Source organism: Zootoca vivipara, chromosome 1, assembly GCF_963506605.1.
Source record: "Zootoca vivipara chromosome 1, rZooViv1.1, whole genome shotgun sequence".
NCBI classification, from domain to species: Eukaryota; Metazoa; Chordata; class Lepidosauria; order Squamata; family Lacertidae; genus Zootoca; species Zootoca vivipara.
In genome coordinates this window covers 106,358,420-106,380,777 of record NC_083276.1, presented here as the reverse complement: position 1 = coordinate 106,380,777, position 22,358 = coordinate 106,358,420, and the positions used below count along the sequence as shown (strand labels likewise).

At 38.7% G+C, this 22,358-nt stretch overlaps 1 protein-coding gene across 2 annotated transcripts in view; it reads left to right on the top strand.

Moving 5' to 3' along the window:
- The first annotated feature begins 330 nt into the window (after positions 1 to 330).
- The window catches only part of ITGB6 (integrin subunit beta 6), a 38,406-nt gene continuing 16,378 nt past the window's right edge, over positions 331 to 22,358 (top strand). The window contains exons 1-10 of one of the 2 annotated variants that reach the window (XM_035132394.2): positions 621 to 640; positions 1,334 to 1,413; positions 4,837 to 4,938; positions 6,221 to 6,425; positions 8,826 to 9,072; positions 11,739 to 11,904; positions 12,256 to 12,417; positions 13,480 to 13,575; positions 19,096 to 19,185; positions 22,083 to 22,217. In XM_035132394.2, the coding sequence (XP_034988285.1) occupies positions 8,894 to 9,072; positions 11,739 to 11,904; positions 12,256 to 12,417; positions 13,480 to 13,575; positions 19,096 to 19,185; positions 22,083 to 22,217 (828 nt within the window). In that variant the 5' untranslated portion in view covers positions 621 to 640; positions 1,334 to 1,413; positions 4,837 to 4,938; positions 6,221 to 6,425; positions 8,826 to 8,893. Of the gene's footprint in view, positions 641 to 1,333; positions 1,414 to 4,836; positions 4,939 to 6,220; positions 6,426 to 8,825; positions 9,073 to 11,738; positions 11,905 to 12,255; positions 12,418 to 13,479; positions 13,576 to 19,095; positions 19,186 to 22,082; positions 22,218 to 22,358 lie in introns of both variants that reach the window. The other variant, XM_035132376.2, reaches the window with a different exon arrangement.

Sequence of the window (22,358 nt, the reverse complement as noted above, 5' to 3'; positions counted from 1 at the left end):
GAATTGGTTTTACAAGGTTCATATCCAACAAGGAAGTTGGGGGGGAAATGGGAATTATACACCTCCACTCCAGGTATTTTACCCAAATAATTCCACCATTCAGGGAGCACATAGGGAGCATTTTTTTAAAAAACCAATATTGGGCCTGTATATCAACTCTAAAGACATTATATTCCAACGTTCATGGGTTCCTAATGAGCTCTGTAAGGCTAAGTCTGTGGATTAAAACAGCAACCAGGAACTCAGGACTGTACCTGTATGAATTCCCCCACCTTCTTCTGACTACCGGTATATACCTGTCTTCCTTATAAGGGAAACAAGGAAGTAAGATAAAGAATTCCATAACCATGCTAATAGCCCTTAGGCACAGCTTGCAGTTCACCTATCCAGGTGGCACACTGTATTTTTGCCTTGTTTATGTTAATGTAGTGTTCCAGTAACTTAGAATATTTCTTCTAAAACCTGCCTGGACTGAAGTTCTCAATCGTCAAGTTCTCATAAAGTTTCTGCACTGGGCTCATTACGCTGGACATAATTACTTTTGATATGTTTTGTATGTGCAGCCAGATCTGAAAGCGAATGGGGATTGAATTGCTTTGCCTTTTTTTCCTATTCCTGCAAAGAATTAACTATGTACAAGGTAAGGCTCACAGGTGATGTATTAACTTTTGAAAAAATGTCCTATCCTGCTCTTTTTAAAACTTTTTTAAAATGAGTACACTGGTCCTGTTATGCATGCAGCTGTATCTTTCCACTTTACTACCGTGTAGCTGTTTTGAACTGAGTTTCGTTCCTGTTACCGAGGCTATGTATAGAATGTAGTCCTAAGGACCGCTTAATTTTACAAATGAATAGTGTGAGAATTTACACTGCATCTGTGATTCTGTTATGTTTAAAGGACCTAATACATTTTAAACTTACAGTACAAGTAATATCCAGAAAAGTAGCAGCAGCAGAAAATGTCTGGTGCACAAAGAGCTAATGATCCAGCTGAATCAGGAATGATAGAGATCAAGTACATGAAACACGATGACTGATTCATACAAAAAAAATATTTTTCTACAAATCTTTCTTTTTGCCAGTTGTCACCTTGGGAAAAGCTGGATATTAATTCCAGTCAGGACTATGCTTCGACGTAATTTTGTTTCATAATGAGTTCAATTTCACGGCACTTTTTGATTACCATTTTGAATATCGAAAGACACTCAATTCAAAGGGTGGAAAGGGTACACTGGTACACTGGTGAAGTTGGAAGAATACCCAGAACATTTTCTTATCTGCAATAATTATGCTGTGTTCTGATCTATTATATTTCCTTGATTTTTATATGCAGGGAATTGTAATCCAGGGAGTGCAGTGAATTGTAAAGAGTGTTTGCTTTCTGGACCGCATTGTGGATGGTGCTTTCAAGAGGTAAAGTGAATTATCTGAAATATTTTAAAGTAACACCAGTACTTGAAGTTGTTATGAAAAGAGTCTGTCCAACTCTCCGCTCTGATTCAAATCCTGCCCTGAGGGAAGAAATTCAGAAGCTGAATCAAAAGATTTATTTCAGAACCTAAGGGCTTGAGCACACCCAGTAAAATATTTGACTTCTTTTATGTAGCTGGTCCCCAGCCCTAAACCCTAATCTACCGCACAAACTAGGTTGTTTACATTCCCATCCATTTCAAAAAATAGTCTGATGTGTGGCATGGAGAGCTGCTGCTTGAGAAACACAAATCCAAAGCATTTATAAGATTTCCAGCAAAAAGAGGCCTTGCGTATTAATAGCATTGAAAAGTATTTCCCTAAGGATGGCTCAGTGTATACATTTTTGAGATTTTGCAGAATTTGAAAGAAATATGGTGACAGAAATAGAGAGGTGGATAAATGACATGAAGCAAAGGCCCATTGGTAAGAAGATATAACACAAATCTATCTGGAAGGAAAAGGGAACTATCTTTCAGAAGCCACCTAAAGAAAAAATGTGTAGATCTAGTAAGGGCCATCCATGGGCAGAAACAGGATTGACCAGAAACTCTTCGTTGACAGATGGGGCAACTGCCCCCCTAAGGCAAAGGTGCAGAAAAATATGTTTTGAATTTGTTCTTGGAGGGAAAATTTTCACACACTGCCACAACTACATGAAAAGTACATTTAGACTCTTAATGTACAGTCTGCATGTTTTCAAATGCCTGTCCACAGTTGAACTTGAACCTCAGTCATGAACCAGCCACAGCTAAGGATTTTACAGTGTAATCCAATATGTGTCGGCTCAAAAGTATATCCCGTTGAGTTCAATGGAGCTTACTGCTTGGCAAATGGGTATAGGATTATAACCTTAAAGTGCTGTCTACTTTGATGGGGAGATTTGGCCATGTGTTTAACATACAGGCAATCAAAATCAAAAGGAACTGAATGTGCTTAACTTTGACTGAATTGCACTCCTCCTTTTCTTTGGAAGCAAAAGCTGAGTTTGTGAGGAATGCAAATATTATACCACATATCGAGTTCTATGCAGAATTGTACATGCTCAGAATTGCAGAAAATTAGTACCTTTGGCCTTGAATGGCAGTTTCTAAGTAACTGCATCAGGCATTATTTTCACAACATATACAGTACTTAGAGAAAACAGTCTGTGAAACTATTTCTTGTATTCAGAAGTTTCCAAGGAAGAAATTATGTTCTACTGTGCATCAATTTTCCGTTGTCTGGATTTTCTTGGAATATCCCAAACCTTTATATTTTTGTTTGTTCCTTAAAGTGAACTAAAATATTCCTTTTGTATGGGATGGCATTCTGAGAAAGAACTAGAAACCTCATTGATTAAGCAAAGAGAGGGGAGAAGCAGTATTCTTCAGTTCCTCAATTTCTTCTATACAGCATTTCAAACTTTTTAAAGTGCCAGTGGTTTTTTTAAAACATCTGTACAACTATGTGTAAGCAAATGCTACAGGTACATGTGCATAAAATGCATATATTAGCATTTAAGCATACACAAATGCCGAATTTTCATGAAAATGTTTTTTAAAAGATAATTGCAAATTTTTGTGGAAGTGTACAGAACTGAATTTAAGATTGGGAAAATGAAAACTGAGGGAAACCAGAATTAACAGGTTCATCCATCTCTAATCCAACTAGACCAATGCTTTCCCCCCCTCACAAAATGCATGTAAATTGTTAATGGTCTTGGCAGACCACTTAATTATTTTTCTGCCTGTTGTAGTTCACTGTGTAAGATGCTATTTGATTTTTAAGTGTATCTCAGTGGCTTCTTTTATTTGTTATACTGGAATTTATTGGATTACATTGTGCATTTCATAGAACTTCAATTGTAATGAAATATAAAAAGCAATAAAAATGCAAAAAATGAAATAAAAAGCCTGCTTGCTTTGGAAAAAACATTGGAATCAGTCCAGTCAAGTGCAGATTCAGTGATGTTTGTAAAGGAGCCCCCCCCCTGGATTCAACAAAGCTTTCCCAGGCACAACACAAGTGTAGGGAATGGAAGTCCCATCTGAAACCTTTGCTTTGTGTTGAATATCAAGCCGGAAGAATAGTTTTGTAAATAGCTGGTGACTTTTAGTTAATCCCCAAAAAGACACTAAGCTATTGTTTTTGTTTAGATTTTTTTCTTTGCATGTCTTTTGCCTTTGCTTTTGCTTTTTGCTTTTTCTTTCTTTCCCCTACCTCTTTTTTTGTCTACAATCACCAGCACAGACTGTTGGCTAAAAATACTGAGTCTAAGCATCCTTAAAATATGGGCTGACGTGGTAATGCATCTTTCTTTTTTTTGAAAAGTCAGCAGATTCAGAGTGTTTTTCTGGAGATGATCATACGCTGTTGTCTCTAAGCATTTCATAGCAGTAGGTGATTTTTATATATACTGATTTGGCTGTGGAAGCTTGGTTGCCAAATTAAAAATAAGCCAATATCCCCTTTGAATATATTAATAAACTAAGTTTGATTTTCATGGAAATATGAGGAATAGCAATCTTTCGAGAAATTATGTTGAAGACAGAAGCACTGAAAAGTCTGTATTAATACTGTTATGGTTTATTCTTGGGGAGGACTGCAAAGGCAGATCTTATATTTGTAGATTTAAAATAGCCATGCTCTATTATTTGTTCAGTTGCCCTATCTGAAATTACATGACTTGAGGGGGTAAATGTGCTTAAGACAGTTTTGTTTTTTTAATGGTTGACAAATATATGGCAATCACAGAGACTTGTCCAATCCAGAACTTTCACATGATCTAATTGGGCAGTGGAACAAAAATGGCCCACTCAGAAGCCCTCTTTGTAAGTCACTTGAATAAAGAGGAAAAGTGAATAGAGAGAGACTGTGGGCTGCACTTTTGACCCACCCACTATGGCACATGATGCCCAGCCCAGCCACCGCCATACAAGTGTTAGAATAGCTGTCTGAGGTGGGCAAATCTTCAGGCAGTTGCACAAGATCCATGGAAACCTTTGCACAAAGGGGTAAAAGTGCAAAGGCATCCCTGCCATAGATGACCATGCTAACACATGGATGGCAGGGGTGAGACGGGGGGGGGGGAGTCTGGCATCAGGGAACAGAGGCAGGTGTGCAGCCCCATAATCCCACTCTACATGCTTTTCATTTTCACATCAGCAACTAGAAGAGTCAAAAGCTGAGATGGTAGTCTCTAGAAGCACCATCCCCTCATCTAACATTAACACAGGATTTGCTCTATTTGTACTTAGCACACTATTATTATTATTATTATTATTATTATTATTATTATTTCTGAATTTTGAATCACTTATACAATTTACTTTAAAAATTACAAGAATAAAAATATATTTTAAAAAAGTATTCCTCTTTCTTTAGAATGATTCCTGAGAATATACCTCCAACTCACCCTTCCCAACATGGAAGAGGTTACTGGTATATCATAATTGTTTTTTCCAGTGACTTTTCTAGAAAAGACCTGTAAGTGGACTGCTGGGTCACACTAATGCTTGCTATCAGATCCTTCAAAAAATCCTAAACTGATGACAAAATTGGACAAACTAATTTTGAAATGATTGCATGGTTATCATTTCAGATCTATTTCCAGCTTACTTGAATTATTATATGTCACGCAATATTTCACAAAAGGAAACCATACTATATGCAAGTTATTAATTTTGTCATATTATCTCTTTTTAATTATAATATCTTTTTCCCTCCTAATTTAGCCACAAGCTCTTTATCCATTCTGAGATAGAGGGCATATTAGACATTTTCCAATTACCCAAAGTCTCACTGTTAATAAGAAACAACAAATAATCAATAATGTTACCCAATTGATTTCATTTGTTTCCCTTAGATCACCCAATAGAATTATTATTGAGCCTAATATTAACTGGGTCTTTGACATTTTGCATGTAACAAAGTAGTTGTTAGAAATATTTTCATACTAGGATAACCACATCATACTATGGGTGGTATTTGAAAGGGACTATTAAAGCAAAAAAGTTTCAGAAGTTAATGTCTATATAGCCTAATATTATGAGATTGCTTCTTCTGCCAGCTTCAGTTTATTTGCAAAAGACACAATTTTGTGTCGAAGTTTTTATAATACAGAGAAGACACATATTTTTAAGTGATTTCAAAACTCCCCCCTTGGGTAAACAACAGTTTTTGAATGCAAGTACAGGAAAGGCATTTGGAATGCTATACTGGCTCATATTTTCACCTATTCCAATATGCCTTCTTTAGTTCAATGACCCATCCTTAGTTTTGACTTGCAGTTTCTGGCAATCAGAGTTTTTGCATATCTTGAGAACTAGATGCACATCATCACTTTGGGCAGAGACTCCCTGACCACAAATTCTATTCTCTGTGATGTGTATTAAATTATATAGTGCTGAAAATATTGGTGATGGGTGTAATGGAATGTATGACTATGACATTATAAGCAATGACTCTATTGCATTGATTTTTCTTCTGCTTAATGAGTGCGCATCCTTGTTGCTGGAAGGGTAAAGTGCAGGAGAAAGAGACTAATCTATTGAAAAAGTCAATTATAAGTACACCCTTTTTGCACACAAAAATTTCGAAGTAGGTCATAGTTGCACTGTTCTCCTGTGTATCCCCACTTTCAAATAGGGATTTGTGACATAACTTACCATTACATAAAAAATATTATGCTATGCCTTCAGTCATTTGCAGAATTGGCATCATATTGTGTTGCATTACACTCTGTTCTTGCACTCTTTGTTTCTTATAGAATTTTACTGATCCATCTGAAATTCTTAGAAGGTGTGGCACTCCTGAAGAGCTTATTTCGAAAGGATGCCAACTGAATTTCATTGAATTTCCTACTTCTGAAGTGGTAATTCACAAAAACAAGCCTCTTAGTGAAGGGCCGCAGGAAAACAACTCAGATGTTACACAGATTTCTCCTCAAAAGCTAACTATCCTACTGCGGCCAGGTACGTTTAAAATCATTTTGTAGCTTTGTACATAGCTTTCATTTGTTCATATTAAATATCAGGATGTGAGATGTGACATGTTTAGGTTGCAATCCTAAACTTGCTTATTAGAGTTGCGTTGAACTTAGAGGAATTTACTACTGAGGAAACATATTTAGGCTTCTTAAAAATGGAAGCTATGAAAGAACACCTGGTAAAGATGTGTAAGGTTGATGAGCATCTGGGAACTCCTGCCCCCGCCCCACCACCCGCCAAGCATCTGTGCAGGGGGAGATTTGTTTCCTTGTATTTTTCCTTGTATTTCTTCCATTGCAACATTCGCATGGCACAAAAGCAGCTCTCTTTTTGGACTCACCCTATTTTTTGGTTGCAAATTATTTTAATGAATTTTAAAATTGTGCTTTTAAATGGCTGTAACCAGCCCTGTGAACTAATGATGAAGGATAGGTAAGAAATATAAAGAATTAAGAATATCCACCAATATCACCTAAACTCATATCTCCCCAACATTTGTATGAGTGTTACAGATACAGGTCAATAGTTTGTTTGTTTCCTAAAGGCTTGGAAATGATCACAGCACATTTTATAAATAAATTTGGTAATTGTACTCCACAGCAGCAGTAGCAATTGGTGAAAGCTGTACCTGAGATCACATGAACCAACCTTCATATGTAACTGCCTCATACTATTCACAGGCTTCAGATGAATCTCCAGGATAATGATCGGTGGGATTCAACTAATGAGTCCCATCAGCAGAAAACACACATAGATTTTGGCTTGCTCAGTGGAGCTTTCCTCCCATGAGCCCCCTGAAATTTGCTTGAATTCCTCCCATTGAGAAATTAGCATAACCAACATGCTTCTTTTTGTTAGCTTTTGCCTACTCAGACAGTTTTCCTATCTATGCTTTTCACATGCGGCTCTTATACTGCTTTATCAACTTTCTTCAATTACCATAAATATGGAATCAGGGCCAGATCTCAATATTATATTTTATAATTCATGTAGCACTATCAGTGTGCATGGCATCACACTCCATCCCCGCCGAAGCTTCAGTTACTGGGGTCGTGTGGCTGTGGCGTGTGGCTGTGGCTGTGGCTTCTGACAAGATCACACAAAGGCCTCTTGCAAGATCTTGTCTGAACCCAGAAGCCACAACAACCACTTCTCCTCACTTGTCTGGCACTGCGGGGCATGCCTGCCAATGTGCCCATAGAGGCACCCCTTGGATTCTGCCACCTGAGGCCCTCCTCCAGTCTGCCTCATTTGACAGGCCAGCCCTGCAGCTAACACAAGAGGAGCCAACACATTTTTTATTCTTTGTGAGAGCTACTATCAGGTGGGGGTGACGCGGCCAGGGTTGGTGCAAGGGGGGCAACAATCTCCTACTCCCAAGCCGGGTCACCGCAAGGGCCTGGATGCCCGGCCGCAACGCCACCCACCACAAAAGGTGAGTGGTCATACTATAAGAGGATAATATTCTGAAATGGGATTTAAAGTTTTACATCAAAAAGAAGAAAAACTAGGTGCTAATTCAGTTAAAATCTTGTTGTGGCAGTGACAACCGCCCTTCTGACGCAGCTTCCCATTTACAAAGTAATCAGAAACTGAAATGTGTGGTGTAAATGTAATGCACATATGATGAATCAACACATCTGCTTGCATTTTTGGAGTCGTCTTAGGGGGGGTTGGTAAGAACTCTGCTTGGAAGCACGGCTATAGAGGCTCATTATGAGCTTCTGAATTTCAGAATGTAAAACTCCTCAGCTCATCCCACATAGTGTCCAGAGACAGAAAGGGTACAGAAACTGATGAATAGGAGGTTCTACATGAGGGCAATGTCAGGAATGCATCCCATCAAATGATTTTTCCAAAGTTCCCAAGGCTACTCCCCCATATTTTATTAAGAAGTTTACATGATTGCTGATAATTAACATTCGGCTTTCTACACTTCCAACATAAAATGTTTTTCTTATGACATGGTTGCTACAGCGAACCCAAAGTACATTGACTTCTTCTGTGTTTGTGGCTTGTGTAAAGCAGCACCCATGTTGCTTGAAATGATTTTATCCATGTCCAGGAACATCCTATACAACAAGCATAATGTGTAAAGCAGGACTTAGGCTGCAATCTCCACTTACCTGGGAGTAGACCCATTGAATTCTTTGGGCTTGTTCTTGTGTAGACACCATTAGGATCACACTGTACTGTAAATATGTCTTTTAGCACATTGTGATGGCTAGTAATACTGCTGGGAACACTTCTTTGTTACAAAGGACCAGAAAAAGAATACTGTGTGGCAACAAGAATAAACAGTTCCAGTCAATATTGCATTTCCCTTTTCACTCTCTAATGACAGCTGTGTTAATTTCTTTTCTGTTTCCCCTGTGGTTTCACAAGGAAATGAAGAAACAATACAAATCAATGTTCGTCAGACTGAAGATTATCCAGTTGACCTCTACTACCTCATGGATCTTTCAGCTTCCATGCATGATGATCTGAAAACCATTAAGGAACTGGGTTCTACCTTGTCAAAAGAAATGTCTAAACTGACAAGTAACTTTCAGCTGGGTTTTGGGTCTTTTGTAGAAAAACCAGTTTCACCATTCATTAACACCGTGCCAGAAGAAATCAAGAATCCTTGCCAGTGAGTAGCAAAAACATCGAGTTCAAATACATTTTGGATCAGATTTCTGCCCTTTTCAGGAGTAGATTTTAGTTTGGGTCTGGGGGGGGGGCAGGATGGCCAGTTACCTTCATTTTCAAGGGGATTCCAGTCTCCTTAGTTGCTATTTTCTTGGGGTATCAGTATTTCACCTTTTACTTGTGTTATATGATTTGAAAACAATAGAAATGTGGGCAGACTAATCTAAAAGTGTGGGAGGAAGGAGAACCAAAGGCAGATGAACCATCTTTTCCTATACCCTTAGCTCAGTAAAGCAAAGCTTGCCAAGGTTTCCATGGTGGTGAGCAATGTCTCCACAGGTAAGTCTCTGTCTCCAACCTTGGAGAGACAGTCTCTGACACATCCTGTAATTTCTTGGAGGCCTTCCCAAGGACCATTGGATTGGTGCCTGAAAAATATTATCTTTCCGATTACTTTTTATTTTTTAATTTTAATCAAACAATTATACATGAATGTGTATTTGTGTGTAGACAGACAGACAGACAGAACAAAAGTAGATGTTGTGAGCCCTTATGTTTGCCAAGAGACTTATACTTCAATCCTGGAAGGATAAATACCCACCGTCCATTGCACAGTGATTTGAGGACCTTACCACCTTTGTTACATTTGAACATATTTTTATGAATGCCAATTTCATGTGGATACCTATTTGGGCATCTGGAGGACTTTTATCATACTGTTTGTTTCATTTTAGAGAGAAGAACTGGTGGCTATTTTGTTCTCAATGTGAAGTGACAGTGTGCATTTTTTTCAGCCATTTTCTAATCTATCTTTTTATTTGTTAAATATGACACTTAAAAGAATAAAATAAAAATAAAACTAGACAGACAGACAGATTAGGATATAGGGAAGTACCATTTTGTGTTCCTCCCTGTATTCATCACATGCAGCACTGTTTCCATTACCCTGTAGATCAGCTTCTGCCAAAAAGCATGTTATTTGTCTTGCTGTCCACTGTAGCAAAATTTTGTAACTTAGGTATTTATTTAATTGATTATGGTTTGTGTTCAACATACCACTAAGGAGATTGTTCCATCAGCACAAAAAATTCTGCTAGCCTAATAGAACTATCTTTTCTCTCCTCCCTCCGCACACTATTCTGAACTCTAGAACAGATTTGGGAAGGGCATGGGGGCTCATAGGAAGAGCAGAGGTGTGGAGAAGTCCCGTTACACTCACAAGAATCAGGACCGCAATACCTCAAGGACCAGCTCTTCCCCATATAAACTGACTCAGACTCTGCATTCATCATCTGAGACCCTTCTTGGGGTGTCTCCTCCACATGAGGTCCAGAGGGTGGCAACATCAGAACAGGCCTTCTCTGTTGTGGCTCCTTGTTTGTTTGTGGAATGCTCTCCCCAGAGAGGTTCGCCTGGTGCCCTTAGTATCTATTTTTAGGTGCCAGATGGAAACATTCTTCTTCGACTAGGCCTTGGGCTAATTAATATTCTAGAGCCTTGTAAATGTAGACACATTTATGGGAAGGGTGGGTATTGTTTCACTATTTTGTTTTTAATTATTTGCTTGTTTTTATCTTGTATTTTATTCTGTGAACCACCCTGAAATTTTATGATGAAGGGAGGTATATAAATCTAATAAAATATTCATCATCATCATCTTTATATTGGCTTCTGCTTGTGCAGTGCCTTAAATGAATATGGCCAAATGTAACTATTATGTTATTCCACCCCATCCATTTTAGTGCAGAGCAAAAAACAAAGAAAAAACATAATCTTATATGTATTATTCACAGACTGATAGTAACAACAGTGAATACCGATCATATTCACTGGATTGATCTCCGTTCCAGACATGGGATGAATAAGTGAAGGCCTGCAGTTTCTGCAGCCAATTCCATTTTTGTTGGGAATCTGAGTAATTTGATGCAATGTGTTGGTTGCCTCACATCATCTATGTGTTGCCTCCTTCTTCTTGAGTTAGACTTTTACCCCTTGTCTCTCCAGAAGTGATTCCACTGATACCAACTACATTTTCTGCTTTTAACATAGCCTGGTAGATTTGTTTCACTGCTTTAATAGTTTTGACCCCTTTCTCCCTGCTGTTTGGAATCTGTCCTTACCTGGATTTGGTACAATCTGGTTTGGATGTTAATTCTTGAACATTTCTGAGCATATTTTGCCTCGGTTGGAGGTAGTGATCATTTTTATAGCATTAGTTGTGAATTATGAGAGCTTTTACAAATTATAAGGCTAGGGGGAATGTTTTGGCCTGATGGATAATTGATGTGTTGGTCTGGAACAGATGGATTTAAATCCCACTGCAGTTGTAGAATACTGAGACTCTGTAACAGCCAAGTCTTGTGAAGTCTCTGAAGCACCCTGCTTTATGGGATCATTATACATTTCACTTCTGATCAAATAAACACCATAAGAACATTTAAAAGATCCGTATTTGTCATATAGCTAGGGTGTAGAAGCCGAAAGCATATTTACAAAGACTACAAGTCTTCTTTAAGCTATTACTGAGTGTATGCTAATCTATAAGCATTTGTGGGTAAATAAAGTTGCACAGTAGAACATTGTAAATAGTAAAGTGCCATGCTGTATGTTTCATTAATAAGAATTTTCATGTGATCTGCTGCATTAATTGTGTGTCTGTGTCTGCAGAAGTGTCCCACATGACTGCTCTCCAACATTTGGATACAAGCACATTCTGTCATTGACAAATGATGCCGAAAGGTTCAATGAAATTGTGAAAGAACAGAAAATCAGTGCTAATATAGATACTCCAGAGGGAGGATTTGACGCAATTATGCAGGCAGCTGTGTGTAAGGTAAGGAAATATAAATCAAAACTCTTTAGGTAAGTTCTGTTGCTGTGTTCGCCATAGTAAACTACTTCCCACAGAGTCCAAGTTTATCTAACATGAGCTGGACTGAAATCTTAACTTCCACTTTATAAATGCTGATGAATCCAAGATGCCAAGAAAGTCCTCTCAGCAGCATCTGGTAGCAGGTGGTACCATCAAGAGGCCCTCTGGTGCTGACTGTAAGGCCTGAGAAGGTCACTAGAGCACGGACAGTTATGGTTTTTATCACTGAAGCAAGACAATGATATAGAAGTACTGTACTCATACATTAGCAATGTTATCTGCTACCATAAACTGTTTACATTTTTATTGCAGGAAAAAATTGGGTGGAGGAACGACTCATTACATCTGTTGGTCTTTGTGAGTGATGCCGATTCCCATTTCGGGATGGATAGCAAACTGGCAGGAATTGTAATTCCAAATGATGGGAAATGCCACTTGGATCATAATAATGAGTATTCCATGTCAACTGTTTTGGTAATATGCTTCAAGTTTTACACTTTACTCTTCTGGAAATTAATTGTATGTGCAATGTGCACATTCACAGAAAACAAATGAAAGGACCATTGGGGCCATTCCCAACTGAATTTGAAAACGCTGTCAGAGATACTTAGATCATTTAATGCCCGGGGGGAGGGCAGGAATCCATCTGAGAACTAAAACATTTATTGTTTTATTTTATTTGCCTGTCTGTCTGTCTACCTAATTATATTGCTATCCCACCCCTCTACTGTTGTGGAATCTAAGGCAACATGCATGTGATCACCCATCCAGACACTGACCAGACCCAGTCCTACTTCACTTCAGGAAGGTGGTGGACTCACCTGACTTCAGACTATACAATGGAACCCATATTCCATTTCAGGAGTGTGGAAAGCAACCATCTCTCTCCACATCAGTGTATCAGTCATGTTTTAAATACGCAGAGCCCTGGATTTCTTTGGTAAATGATACTGCATTAATCCCAGTAGGGCCAGGGCAGTCTCGAGCAGGTCGCGCGCCCTGGCGCTGAAGGGCGGAGATCGCTCCAGCGCCTCCGCCCTCGCAGGGTGCAGCATGGCTTCCGTGTGGCGCCCTGCCTACCGGCCCCGCGCCACCGGGACTCTACCTAGAGCCGGCCCTGAGTAGGGCAGCTCTGTAGCAACTCGTATAATAAGTTGTGCTGCTTGGGTTTTGAGTTGTCACTTGTTTTATTACAGGCATGGTTTCTGTAGTGTTTTTAATTAAGACTTCAACACAAAGACATTTTTAACAGGTGAAGTTCGGCAACACATCACTGGATAAATTAGTATGTGTTGGCCTGGTGTTGAAGAGCCATGTGCAGGACTGTAAAATATAACAAATGGTACTTTTCACCAGAGGCATGTATGAAGGATATGCATAGTTCCAACTAATCCAGAGATGAGCACACAGAGGCCTCAGTTTCTAGGCTCTTCTGTGTTACCATCTTCTTTTGATAAGCCAAGAGACAGCAAAGCCATGTTTTTTAGTTAAAGTTTAACTTTTGCTTGATTTATTTTTCTTTATGTTTGTCTTCAGGAATATCCAAGTTTGGGACAATTAATAGACAAAATTGTGCAAAACAACATTTTATTAATTTTTGCAGTGACAAAGGAACAGGTTCCTTTGTATAAGGTAAGAGACATGTTTCTTACTTGATCCCCCTTTTCATGTGTGTTAAGATGGCACATCAGTACAAAAAGCACTGTAAAGCTTCCAACATCCTCTAATTAAGGATCCTAATCTCTTTCATAGTAGCATAGATTCAGCACACATAGGCACTTAGTCTAATTCAACACTAAAAATATGGAACCAAGACTTATTTAGCAGAAGAACTGCATGCTCTACAAGACACAAAAAATAGAGGTAGTGTTTTTAAGAAGAGGGGAACAAAAATGCCATAGAAAGTATAACAATAGAATAAGGGTTCATACATTATAAAACTTGGTATAATGTTCCCAATGAACAGAGGAAGTCACTTGAGAACTCTGATACAAGGATAAAACTGATGAAGAGATTCTGAAACGTGATGCTTTTTATAACAAGAGTGGTAGCCCACTCAGATAGTGAGAAATGTAGCATTCCAAAGGAAAATGGAATTTTGCAGTCATTGAGAGGTAGTTTGTTTCAGGATGAAATAATACTGCAGAGACTGAACGGAAGCCAGAGACTCCTTATCTAAAAACATATCCACTCAATATTTTCTCTTCAGTTCTGAAAGTCCTGTGTTCCCTTGGATATAATGCTCAGCCTATGCAATGAATGGTTTCCGAACAACACAGTCCAGACCACATTTCTGCTCCATAATACTGTCATGTGTTGTTTAGAAGGCTTCCCCTTGTCTCACACCACTAATAGCCCTGTACCAAAGACATTATAGCTCCTGTTGCAGATTTAATATAGCCTGGTTATGTACCATATTTCATTTTATTTTTATTTTTTTATTAACGTATTTATTAAGGTTTTTTATATATAAAAAAAGAGAAATATAAAAAGAAGAAACAAAAATGACATACAACAAAAAGAAAAAAGAATACAAAAACACACAAAAAGAAGAAAATTTTACAAAAACAAAAATTCATATTTGATATCCTTATTACTAATCTAATCTGTTGACTTCCTCTCCCTCCTCCCGCTACGCTTCTTTACATATCTAGCTTAGTAAATTCTTAATCTTACATACTTCTAGATTTGCTTAAATATTATCATAATACCATATCTAGTGATTCTAAACAATTAAACTCTTAATCTATTACTTTCGTCTTTATATTAATATCTCTATCTTCTAAGATTGGTTATTCTAAAACCCTGCAACCTCCTATGTACCATATTTCATTTTATCCCCTCCCCCACAAACACATTTTAAAGACTGTAAAATTTAATCAGCCAAAGGCCTGGTTGAAGAGGAATGTTGTCGCCTGGCACCTAAAAATATATAATGAAGGCACCAGGCGAACCTCCCTGGGGGAGAGCATTCCACAAACAGGGAGCCACTAGAGAAAAGGCCCTTCTCATGTTGCCACCCTCATGTTGCCACAAGAAGATACATTTATATTATTTATATACAGTAATGATATTTTTATGTGTGTGTGAGAGGGAGAGTGTGTGTGTGCCAGTGGTGGGTGTGCACACATGCGTGCACACACAGCCCTCTTCTCAGTTAACCTGTGCAGATCACCTGAGCAGAGGCATTCTGAATGATCTGATGACTGAGGAGGGGAGACACACTAAAGGAAAGCTCCACTAGTAGGGTGGGTGAAAATGGGATGTGTTGTGGGGAGGCATAAAGATGCCGCATCCAAAGCACCATAATTTCCCCAGCACACCTGCATAAATGGTAGGACTCTTATGTCAGTCCAAGGGCTGCCTGTAGAGTTTGAAGGGACCACAAGGGTCATCTGCAATGTAGGAATCTTTTTGCCCAGTATGGGGCTCGAACCCATGACCCTGAGAGTCCTATACTCTACTGACTGAGCTATCCCAGTGGGTAATTAAAGCAGCCCCCAAAATCTCCCCTGCCCACAGTGAAATGGCATAGCAATGGCTTTGGTGGTTGTTCCACCAGCAGATCTCACCTGGCACCCCATGCCCACTGCTAGTGCCCCTATGCCCATGCCTATTCTCTGTCCCAGCAACCCATATATGAATAGTAGGGTTTCCCTGTAAGAAATTGAACTCTGCAATGCATGTATCATTAGAATTAAGATTTCTTGCTGAACAAGGGCCTCATTATTTAGTTAGACACAATCGCAGGTGCAGTTTGACCCTAGATGTCACTCCATATGTGGCGATACACAATGGAAGCCCTCAATGTATCTATGTGAACAGATTTGGACCACCATGTATGAATACAAACAGGAATGTCTACCTCCAAAAGCTCAGTTTCCAGCAAGTGTCAGTCAATTAGTATTGCACACAGACAAGGTTTCCATACATATAAAGAAGGGCATCCTTAGAGGGAATGCTGGTGTAAGCTGCAGCCCCCTTCTCATACAAATCTCCCATAGAAATAGACTGGAATACAAGTAAAAGCCCCCAAGATTGGATCCAACAGCTTGAAATAACTGGCATCACAAATAGAGGATTTTGTTTTCTATGGAATGACTGAGAGTGGTGTTATGCTACAGTTAACAGAAATCCTTTTCATTTGTTTGCATTAAAATACACAATATTTAGATAAGTAGGTAGATATTATAAAATTAGTATTTTTATAATATGTATATGCAATCTATAAACATGTTCTCAGAGGGGTTTATAGCTATATAGTAAAAACACATCAGAAATGCAAATTTAAATCCATGAAACCACCAAGAACATCATTTTTAAAATGCACAGCCCAGGAAAAATTAATTTAAAGTAGGAACAGATTTAAAGGTCTAGGACAGTTTTTAAAAAGAAAAAGATTGAAGTATCTTTATAGTGCTAAAATGGCATCAACGTAGGCACTAGACAAGCCTTTCTGGAGAGAATGTTACATAACCAAGGTGCCACCACTAAAAAGATCCTTTGTCCAATAGCACCTCACCCATAGCTGCCAAGTTATCCCTTTTTTTAAGGGAAATTCCCTTATGCTGAATAGGCTTCCTCATGAGAAAAGGGAAAACTTGGCAGCTATGCTCACCTGAAGAAGCAGCCTCAGAAAAAGATCTTAAGGTCTGGATATGTGCCATATGGAAACAAGTGATCCTAGAAGTACCCTGTTCCCAAGTCGTGAATAGCCTTAAAGGTCAAAACCCTGAACCTGAATTGATTTGGAAACACAGTGAGCCAGTGAGCTGGCAAACAGCAGTTAATATGCTCATATTCCCCTTCCCTCCACAAGTCCAATTAGCAATCTTGCAGCTATGTTCTGAATGAAATGAAGTTTCTGAACCACCCTCAAAAGCAGCCCCATCTAACCCACACTGCAGTAGTCCACATATAATTATTACAACTTCCACTTATCCAACATAGCAGGGCTTGAATCTATCATTAATTCATCCTGGAAGTTCTGTTCTGTCATTTAAATCAAAAGCATTGCATTCCAGGCATGTTACAAACTTGTTCATATCAGCTCTATTTATGTATACGCTTAGATTCAGTTATCCTGTTTCACTGTTCTCCAACTGTGTATTGGGGTGTGCTAGTTTAAAAATCTACTGGTAATTACAGCTTCCTGAATTCACTGTGCTTGCTCACACTTTAATTATTTACCTGCTCATTGCTTCAGTTGTGTGAGTGGCATGGCACCCCCCCCCCTTTCTTTCTGCTCTATGTAGGTTGGTTATTCAAGTTGTACTGTATCCTCTTACTGTTACTTAGTTGCTTTTAGACATTACGTTCTTTGTTATGTTTTAGTTGAAAATGTCATTCAGCAACAATATGTACTCTGTTTTAAAGAGAAATAACAAATACCAGCAGTATATTCTGAGACTGGTAATTATCTGGAGCGACATATACCTATATTGGCCAAGATGTAAAGAGATACAGCCTGATCCTATGTATGCTTATTCATAAATAATTTCATTTAGAGCTGAGATTGCAGTTTTAGATATGTCCAAGGGGATGCATGTTCCAAAAGACACTTTGTGTTTTACTCCTTAAACCCTGGGTCTGTCTAATATATCATGCTCTGCTTTTGAAGTTCCCCTCAATTTCAAAGGTGAATTTCCAGATGCAACCAGTGGGGTCCCTATTCAAAGAAACAAATTTACCATCTCCTAGGCAGATGAAATTAGTTGTGCATTTCTTTGGATCCTGGACACTAGGATCCTAGGACACTAGGACACTGTGTTTGAACATAAGGCCAAGCCATGGTTTCTTTAAAATGTGGTTTGTTCTATTAATCACAGGTGGTCTCACAGAAAAGCAAAAAAGCCATTACAGTCATACCTCAGAAGTCAAACGGAATCCATTCTGGAAATTCGTTCAACTTCAAAAACATTTGGAAACCAAGGCGCGGCTTCCGATTGCCCGCAGGAAGCTCCTGCATCCAATTGGAAGCCATGGAAGCTGTGTCAGATGTTTGGGTTCCAAAGAATGTTCGCAAACCGGAACACTCCCTTCCAGGTTTACAGCATTCAGTAGCCAAAATGTTTGACTTGCAAGGCGTTCAACTTCCGAGGTATGACTGTATTTCTCCAAAGCTTGGTTTGTGCTCTTAGTGCTGCTGCCTTATTTATGTCTCTGTAATTTGGCAAGTGTCCAAGGTGGGGTGGCCAAACTGTGGTTAAACAAGATTATTGAGTTTGGATACAATAGCAAAATATTGTCTTTAAAATACATGATTCATATGGTGATTAGTTGCCATAAAGCAAGCCACATTTAATCAGCTGGGGTCAGTTTGGACATCCAAACAAGCCACACTTTGGCTAAACAAATCATGGTTTTGTGTTATGGGTGAACCAGGATGTAGCAACACAAAATATTTAAAAAATATTAAAAACAGGCCTATTACAAAATGATTCTTTTTCCACTTGTCCCATTTTCTTAAATAGCTTTGACTATATTCCAATATTATTTCTTCCAGTAATAGATTTCTATTCAGTGAGATTGCACTGATGGAAATAAAGTGATCCCTAATGAGTTATGTAATGCTATAGTTTGGCAATGTGCCAGGAAAAGACTGCACTATTTCAGAGTCTGACTTCACAATTTCTCACTTACAATCTATGAACTGTCTTTTTTCTGAAATGCAATGCTAATATACTCTAAGAATATACTCTTCTCCTTACTTTGTCTCACTTCCTTGCAACGCAAGCACTTTCTCCAGCATCAGCACCCAACTAAGGAGAAAAGGACAGTGGCAGTGGGGTGGTGGGGTGGAGAGAAAATACTGCAGGGTGGTAACCCATGGATGGAGAACCCAACATTATACTTGCCTTTTGCTTTAACCTGTGAATTGATAATCCTATTGAAACATATAAGACAATATCCCACTTACAGACAACACAACATCCTCTCCTCCCCATCCTGTTTTCTGCAGACACACGCACTCACACCAATCTGCTCCAGAAGGTTTGGAGCAGATTCTGGGGTTTTACAGGAAGCTGGGGGGAGGAGGGAGGAAAGGGGAAGTCAAAAGGGGTTTCATGAAAAGCATTCAAGAAACACGTTTGTTTTCACCAATTATAGATTACCTTATTATAATTTTGTGGTCATAATTGTGTTTTGCAGAACTATGCTAATCTTATTCCTGGGGCTACTGTTGGAAAACTCCAGATGGATTCTGGAAATGTTCTCCAGTTGATCATTGATGCATATAAGGTATGAATATATATGAATGTATATCAGTAATAATAATAGTGGTGGCAGTAGTAGTACTGAATGCCTGTAGAAACAGTGATTTGGTGCAAATAAAAATTTGGTCACACTTTTCTTGTGTGTGTGTGTGAAACATTTGTTATGCACAGATGTCAAACAAAGAAACCACACAGAGAAAAGTTCCAGAATCTAAAAAGATGTAATAGAAAAATGCAAGAATTATATTATTGATGAACAGTTTCCCTTGCTTTAGCTATGTGATTATTATGCCCTCCACCGCCACCCAAGACTTCTTAAGAAGTAGAATGCAGTCAGTAAATTATGGTTTTGACAATATTTGTCAAATATATAAGCTCCTATTTGACTGATGCCCCCAATGCTCTCAAAGCAGTGTACAATAAAGTAATTAAAACACAGTAATAGTGTTTTTAGGGTGTGTTTTTAATGGTGTAGCTTTCCCTATGTTTCTGCCCACATTTAGCCAGTGAGAAAGATAAAACTGGAAAAATGTATATTGCAAACAGACAGACTTATTTGGTTAGATTAAAAGCACAGTTTATACCTCCATCTATAAACATGTGCTTTCGCTTACTATTCTTTATTCAGCTGCTTGCAACTTTGAATAATCTTATTTCATTTCATATTCCATACTTTCCTGGGAAATGGAAAGTTCCAGGCAACTTATGAGATCACTTTCCTTTGGAGCAGAAAGTACTTGGGGTGTTTTTTGTAATACCCATTATGTATAGATGTATAGCAAAACAAGTAGAGGTGTGCATGGCAACCGATATGAGTGACAGGAATGTAAGAATCCGCCTCATACCAAGTCAAACCATTGTTTCATCTAGCTAAGTATTGTAGACACTTACTGTCAGTGGCTCTTGAAGGGTTCAGGCAAGAGTCTCTCCTAGCCCTACCCTACCTGCAGATGCCAGGAATTGGACCTAATACAAATTATGAGCTTCATCCCTTCCCCTAAAATACAGTCTTAAAACTCAATTCCTACCAAGTAATTAACCCGTGTACCTCCAACCAAAACACCATTAAGATAAGAAACAAGTAATTTTATCTTTTCTCCATCCCTGACAGAAGAGTGTAACAATTTTTAGAAGCCTAGAGTATGTAAATGTGACTTTAGGAATCACTACTTTGAATAATCAGGGCATACCAACTCTGCTGTGAGAAAATACTTACATAGGATTCTGTTCACAAAGGTATATAAACAATTATTTCTATACCAGATCTATTTTATAAAACTAAAATAAAGTAGAAAATTTGCAACTGTGGTTAGAAGTGGGTTTGCAAACTATGGTTAGTGAAAATGCTGATGTAATACCAAACACCAGGGATGCCAACCCGAATTAAATGTTGGGGGCAGGTAAGCCCCGCCCACATAATTGATCACATGATGTGGCACACAAACACAATTTGGGGTGGCCAGAGGGAACTCGGTCCCTAGGAGTTGGCTCCTATGCCAATCATAGTGTTAATGGAAAAGGGAATGGTACCATAAGAAGGAAGGAGGACGATACCGTGTGAACCCATGGGGTGTTTGCTATTGATTGCCTGACTGTGGTAAACAGATGATGCGGTGCTTCCATCACAACAGGATAATATATTTAATTTCACTTCACTGCCAAATGTAATTCCTACTACAAAAATATTGGCGCTCTTTCCCCTGCCCCCATTCTGCCACCCCATGTCGCCAGCAGTACTATGTAATTCAGTAATGTATGTGTCCCAAGAAGAATAATTTCACCATTCCGCCTCAGTGTGCTCTTAAGAGGGGGGAAACGGAATCATAATTGTCATTTGCCCTCAGAAGGATAATCATGCTGAAGTTTCTTGAGTCCTTGGATTTCTGCCACAATTTTAAAGTGGAAAGCTCTAAGTTATTACTATTCACAGATGTGTTGGCTTTTAAATTCTTCAGAGGAAGTGAGCATATGAGAGAGCTGTCAAAATATTTGTTGTAAAACGTTCTCCTATTCCCTTCCAACATAAGTCACAGCCTCCAGCAAGCATGTCAGTACGTGCCTTGAGAGGTTAAAAACTGCAAAAAAAAAAAATCTGAAGTAATGTTTTGTGTCTTCAAAGCAGACATTTCAGTCAAAGTCTGTGTGAAGTAACGACTGGTGCTGGAACACAAAGTTATTAAATAAGACCACACAGAGACCCCTTTACCAGCGGTTGACTCCCTTTAGCAGTTAATATATAAAAAGACTGAAGAGAAGTAAGTTAAACTGCAAACAAAGGTTTTGCATATTTCAGCTGTAAAATGAAATGTTGCAAGACTTGCTGAGCAACATTTTCCTACTGCATGCTTGCTCATGCATCTTAGAAACCTTCAAGGCTTTCACCTGAGGGTCACTAAGGTCATTCAGGCATAATTAATTTAAATTCAACCAAGTGTTCATCCATTGTCTTTTCTCACCCTAACACCAAATAAATTACATTTGCCCACTCTGAATGTTTGCAAAATTTCACACATAAATGTTAATACATAACAAAAACTTTTTTTTTACTTCCCACCCCCTTTTTCATTGTGTGTCTGTTTCTCTCCCTCTGCTTCACACTGTCTTCTATCTCTTAAACCTTAACAAAACTACTATAATCTTCAATCCCTTCTGTTGCTCATAGTTCAAATCCTGCTTGTGAAAAACTTAAATGGGTTTTAAAAGTCCTGGGAAAATAAAAAAGATATTCAGTGGGTACTGAAATGATGTCAAATGAAGTTCCAGGTGAGCCCCTCTCTGTGGAAGGCATTCCACATACTGAGAAGACCCTCTCTTCCACAACTACCTACTGAACGTCACTTGGCAGGGCAACTTGGAAAAGGGCCTCCCAAGATATTAGTTTCCCAAATGAAATGACATTGTTCCAATCGTTATGTCCTTAAGGCACTCCGGTCAGAAATTGAGCTGGAGGTGTTGGGAGACACGGATGGAGTAAACCTAGCTTTCACTGCCATTTGTAACAACAGCACTGCTTTTCCACACCAAAAGAAATGCTCTCACATTCAAGTGGGAGAGGTGGTAAGTAGGTTCTGATTTCATAAGTCATGTTTCTCATTGTAAATCTGATTATAACCTGATTCTATGAATCAGGAGTATTTAGTAAGGAACAGTCAAGGTGTGTATATCAGCCTTCCCGAACTTGGTGCCTTCCAGATATTG